Below are 6388 nucleotides of genomic sequence, written 5' to 3' on the forward strand. Positions count from 1 at the left end.
GGTCAACACCTTAGATAATCTCCAGGAATCAATTTAAATGGTAATAAAATCATTGCTGATGTAATATTTTCCCTATAAGTATTTATATTTGTGTATAAGCTGTTTAGATTGTCAAAAAGCCTGTGTTTTTAGGGTTATCAACGAAGTTCGTGTACTCAGACCAGTAATATTTTGGGTCACAAGTTTTTGCCGTGGATATTTTGTGGGTCAGAAGACAAAAAGTTTGGGAACCACTGGTCTAAAACATGAYAGTGTGACAGATCCTTTATTTTCTGACACAGAAAGCAGATGGAGGAAATTGCTCATTTTGTAACAAGTTGGAATAAAGAAAACCAGACAAACAAGGTGCATTTCTGTTTTTTTCTTTTATTATTTGATTTTATTGGTGATCATAAACGAGAGCTTATCGTAGAGTTTATCAGATGTGTTTTAAAGTTTATTTAACCAGTGCAGATGAAACAGAGCCTTCAGAGAGCGTTCAGCAGGACATGAGCTTTCACTAACTGACGTGACGGATCCCTCAACGCTGATAAGGTCACATGCACTCAGTAAACCTCATGACATCTCAGCGTTGCTTTGCAAGTCGCATGTGAGCTCAATTTCCTTCATTCTGTCGCTTTCAACTTCTAATTTTCTATTTTTAATCAAAAAATATCAAATAAACAAGCAGCAGATAAGACAGGCTGACTCATTAAAACATCCTCCCTTCAAATGATCAAGTTTCAGTTTCCTGCAGGAAACTTTATCCCTTTATAACAAAAACTGCTTTTTTTGTTTCATTTCTCTGAAATGTTCAAAGTTTTGGTTTAGTTAAGACAAAAGACTATTTGTTTTGATGCTTGTTCAGTTTTCAGATTTTGTAATCTGAACGTGACGTCGTCAAAAAAAAAAAAAAAAGGAGATGCATGTGACCGACGTTAAATTTTCCAAATGCTGAGAGTGTGACGGTGAGATTCTTCTCTAAACCCATATAAAGCTCTTCCTGATCATGTTAATGAAGTAGATGTGGGCTGCCATCAAACTCTTCATTTAGAGAATTAATTTAATTTAAGCAGACATCAATTTAGGGAAAATAGAGATATGCAGTAAATGAAGTTACGGTTTACAGATTTTTTTTTTTTTACCGTCAATGACAGCTTTGTACTTTGTGACAGTTTGCCAGCATGTGAGAGTCATGGAGGTTTGGCTGCTCAAAACAAATATTTGGTGTTAAAATGAGGAAATAAAGCAAACTGAAGTCACAAACAGATATGGGCTGGATTTTGCAGTTGCAGAAACAAGAATGGGATTTCTTAATTCTGTCTAACCCTTAAATATTCACTTATCAGTGATGGTAAAAATAAAAACAAAAAAAAGTTGTATTTTAGTGAAATAATCAACAAACTTAGTTTTGATCCTACACTGTCACATCTGAATCACGAGCCCGCAGGCTTCCTGTTATGAGATTAAAAGCCAGAAACGAGAGAAAAGCAGGGAGGACCTCCTGCTGGTGGGTCAGCTGCTGTAATTTGCTTCACATGAGCAGAACGTTGGACCCGTTTCACTCAGCGCTCGCTCCAGTCTCATGTCTGAAATCTGCTTTTTCAAAACCATGCTGCCCCCTCCTCCCCACAATCCCACCTCTCAGTTCTCTTCCTGTTCTGTTAGGTGCTGCACTCTGCTTTTTCCTCTCATCAGATTTTTGTAAATTCTTATTTTAGCACACCTGAACCCGAGCCTGTAGGCCGATGCGGACATGACAGCAGAAAAGGAAAGTAATGGATGTGACAACTATGGCTTTGCGGTAAGTTTACTAACATAATCATAATCTATTCTCCTATAGAATAAAACAGAAACAAGATTCAAATTTATGGCCTTTTTTTTACACGTGCTTAAATCAGCACATGTACTCTGGTAGTTTTATTATTATAAAAAGTTGTCTTTGCTTCAATATAATTGGATTAAAATAAATGAAATTAAATGAATATCTGCCAAAAAGAGTTTACTTTTGCAACTGATGAAATTTAGCTGTTCTGCTAATTCCAGAGCATTTATATTCAGATAATACTGTTCTTTTAAATAAATAATGAAAATGAAATGATAATGTTTGCCTCGTTCTCTGACAACTCAAAGCTGGAGGGACGTTTCTGTGACCTGCCCGACAAAGAAGTCGAGCTGGACTCCTCCATGGATGAGGACAATAACAAACTGGCATACAGTGTGACAGATGTTCCTCCTTGGTACCTCTGCATTCTTTTAGGCACTCAGGTATGACGACAAATTAGTCTTTGTGTGTTTTTTCTCTCTCTTTCTTTAAAAAAAAAGTAACATTATTTTTGTTACTTTGACTCCTCAGCACTGTTTGACTGCATTTGGGGGAATCATCGCCATCCCTCTGATCCTGTCTGAAGCGTTGTGTTTGCAACACGATGGCCTTACACAAAGCTACCTCATCAGCACAATCTTCTTCGTCTCTGGTATTTGCACGTTGCTGCAAGTTACCTTCGGCATTAGGTAAGAATGACATCATTAGGACTAGATGCTGCAGTAAATGCAAGGGCATAACTTTAGGTCTAATTGAAGGGTGTTATGCTCTCTGCCTATTTATTTATTTAATGAATTATTTACTTTTGTAAAAATAATTCAGGATGCATTGCTTTTACTTTTATTCATTTAACGTTTCTGTTTTCTTTGTATTTACTCTGCACTTTTTCTGTTCCACATCAGTTCAACAATTAAGAAAAGTCTTATTCCCACCCCAGCACCCATTTTATTCCAAAAGTAACAAATATTTTATATTTTAGGATGTATTATACCACATATCTAAATTTCTCAATTTTCCAAGAGTATATATTCTCCTGGAACACTACAAACTGCGTAGGAAAAATTAAAATACATAATTTAACAATATCAGCTTGGTTTAATCCACTTTAATGTGCTGTACTGCTGGGAATTGTGAACATGTTATAGCCAGTGAATCATTGTAAATTAGACATTTACACATGGGTGTAATTTGCATTGCATATATATACATAAACCTGTTGAAAATGACATGCTGCTCAGCTGTCACATTATGTTATTTGGCCTAATTTCGCCTGTGTTTATAGTTATCTTTTGCTTTGTATTTTGTACACCCAGTGTCCTAGACTCAAAAAAAGACTGGTAAATATTGTAAACATGTATAGGGTCACATTTCAAATGCCAAATCAAAACTTCATTAACATTCTGAATATTATTTCTAAATAAACCTTGAATTTTTTTTTCGTTTTTGCATTTTTCTTCTTTTAAACTGCTGAAATTTCCTTATAATGTGCAATAATCATTAACCAAATGTTAAAAAGTCAAGTTTAACTACTCATGGGAAAAAGAATCAAAGCTCTCAAACTTAGGACATATCCTGGACATTTTATAACCATAATAATAATGTGTGTCCAAAATCGACATTATAGCCATAAAGGGTTAAACATGTGGAATGGACCAACCAGGGGCACCAAGTTATCAAAATGACCACAGGGGACTGTTGATATTCTTGGGGTTGCACACCAAAAGTAAATGCTATGATTTTCAAGAGTTTTATTAAACTGTTAAATAAAAGCACACGAACCATCTTCAGAGAAAAACCCCCCCGATTTTTTTACTTTGCAGATGATATGAATAATTGAGAACAGCACTGTTTTTACTAATCATGGAAGTTTGTTCTTTCCTTCCTTTAGTCATGATCCTAATGTTAACTGTCATTCCTTAAAAGAACGCACATTGCTTCTGGCCTTGCTTGCCAGAGATTTATACAAATATCTGGCAAGATTTAACTGTCATAAAATGTGTTGAAGACGACACTCAGCTTTCACGTCAAACTACATACAGTTCTACATCCGAGTAGATATTTTTGTGTTTGCTGTGGGGATCATCTTGAATCAAGTTGATTCCAACAGTTCGTGGTTCATGAGATATTTTGCTAACAGAGACATTATGCAAATAAGACCCCCCCCCCCCACACACACACACACACACACACACTTCTCTCCTCAATCTCTCTAAAAGTGTGTGGCCTGTCAAATGGAGTGGACACAATGAACAATGGAATACTTCAGTGTTATTCATGCATGGCTTCTGTTTCGAGGATTACCAATAAGATGATCTTTCAAGCAGCTTTACTTTTTGCATCGGGCTGCTTTGGACAGTCACAAAGCCTGCTTTAGGGATGTTGTTAAAAAAGGTCTTCAGTGGGGTTTCCTCAAAATCTCCAAAACTAATATCTTATCTGGCTAACACACACCAGAGTTTATAGGTTAATATATGATTCTGTTTGGGAAAACTCCAGTCTTATAGTGTATTTTCCAGCTCTGAACTGTTCAACTCAGCCTGCCTGAATCTTGGCGTCACAGTTGGATTAGTCAAGGAATTTCCATCTTATTACAATTGGAATTTAGATTTTGCTAGATCCACATTCTCCTGGTTTAGCACCACTGATGCTTTCTTGTCTTTCTCTAAACAACCTGGAGCAAAAACAAAATGTTCAGCAGAGCCCTGCTGCAGGGAAACCAAAACAAAAACATTTGTTACGTTTGACTCCCGGTCATGTTTATTCACTGAGCGATTTGTCGGCTGTTAACTTTTTCCCTTCTAGTTTCACATAGAAATCTGAGCTTCCTTTAATAACTTACCACAACTTCAGCTTGATGTGTGTCGTTGATACTGAAGACAAAAACTAACTGTTTATTATGTGAACTTCCTAATCCTCTAAAGCAGGGCCATTCAATGGTGGCCCGCGGGCCGAATGAGGCCCCCGCCCAAAAAAGTTTTTTTTTTTGTATTTTCATATCCTTTTAACTTAATTTCATATAAAATAGATTTMAAATCATTTGTAAATTTACAATTTATGTTTCAATGTAACAAAATAAATTAAAAAAGTAAAAGATAATCAGAATCAGAGTCAGTTTTATTGGCCAAGTATGTTTACACACACAAGGAATTTGTAGTTTAGAACACCCGTCCGGAGAAACACACACACGTGACAAACATGGGGGGACGAATGTCCAGGGTCCTTCGCAACAACGTGCGCTACCTTTGCAGTTTAGAATACACTCACACATAGGAAGGATGAGTTAAAAAAAGAGCTTTGRTCCTGTGTTTTATACAGAAAAACACACAAGCATGCGCACAAAAAAACCACTCTGCGAAAGGAGCAGCTAAGGAGGGMAGGGACATTTTCTGTTAAATGCTGCAGTGTTTCACTTATCTTTACTGCTCCCTCCAATGTATGTCCTGATGCCCCCCAAACTGTGAGCTTAACTCCAGCCCCCAGAGTSATTGATTGCCCTGCTCTAAAGCTTGCATGTCTAATGACCATGTCCATGATTTGAATAGAAATATTACATTCTAACACACTTATGAAAGCTTTGTGGATGTTTTCTTATATTGAAAAGACCTTTTCGATGACCACTCGACCTAAATTACCTTTACTGATAACTTGTTTTATGGTATTACCAGAAYAAAGCTGTTAAGATTGTAAATATCTCTATAAGATGGTTGTGTGGATTTCATTTGTTGCCTGACAATTCTACCACCTTTATCTCCAGACTGCCCATTCTTCAAGGTGGCACGTTCACGCTGTTGGCTCCCTCCATGGCGATGTTGTCCATGCCAGAGTGGACTTGTCCCCATTGGACGCAAAATGCCAGTTTGGTAAACACGTCGTCCGCAGAGTTCACGCACATGTGGCAGAGTCGAATGAGAGCAGTGAGTAAGATGAAACTATATAACTTGATAAAACAGCTTATTGTTGATACCGTAGCTGGAACCATGCAGGTCACTGATTCAACATGTAACATCAGAAACTTAAATGTTTTTGAACTGTAATTAATAACCAACAGTCCTGGCACTAATACTAGGACATGTTCAGTGTTTCAGCCACACAAAGTGTTTCTTTGATCTCTGCACAGTGGTAATATTATGTGTGCTAATTTTATGCTGGCTTGGCCATGTCTTGTGGAAAATAAAAAAATAGTTTTGTTGTTGTGGTAATAAAAGTTGAAGAGGATTTGAAGAGGAGAAAGTTTTGTTAAAACAGTCCTGATGTAAATTCATGACATCAGCACCTACGTGTTGTTTTAATGTTSGTTGATCGATATTAGCGGCATAAAACAGCAATATTACAGACTTTCATTAGTTGTTTCTGTAAACTCTCAATAAACGCTCTTCAATAGACCAACAAATAGAAGAAATACAAATGGAAAACAGTAACTTTCTATATAAATATCTGGTGTTATTTGAGCATAAAGTGTGAATGGAACACTTTGAGTGAAGCATTAAAAGACAGTAGCAGAAAAAATAATGCTAATTGTGTGTGCGTGTGTGTGTGTGTGTGTGTGTGTGTGTGTGTGTGTGTGTGTGTGTGTGTGTGTGTGTG

At 36.8% G+C, this 6388-nt stretch overlaps 1 protein-coding gene across 1 annotated transcript in view; it reads left to right on the plus strand.

The window, feature by feature from the left end:
- Positions 1-1485: 1485 nt before the first annotated feature.
- The window catches only part of slc23a4 (solute carrier family 23 member 4), a gene marked incomplete in the record, with an annotated part of 8045 nt that continues 3142 nt past the window's right edge, over positions 1486-6388 (plus strand). The window contains 4 exon segments of the mRNA XM_014034592.1: positions 1486-1783; positions 2113-2247; positions 2336-2493; positions 5559-5718. Coding sequence (XP_013890046.1) covers positions 1736-1783; positions 2113-2247; positions 2336-2493; positions 5559-5718 — 501 coding nt within the window.

The sequence above is a fragment of the Austrofundulus limnaeus genome, unplaced genomic scaffold, assembly GCF_001266775.1.
Source record: "Austrofundulus limnaeus strain Quisiro unplaced genomic scaffold, Austrofundulus_limnaeus-1.0 Scaffold7, whole genome shotgun sequence".
NCBI lineage: Eukaryota > Metazoa > Chordata > Actinopteri > Cyprinodontiformes > Rivulidae > Austrofundulus > Austrofundulus limnaeus.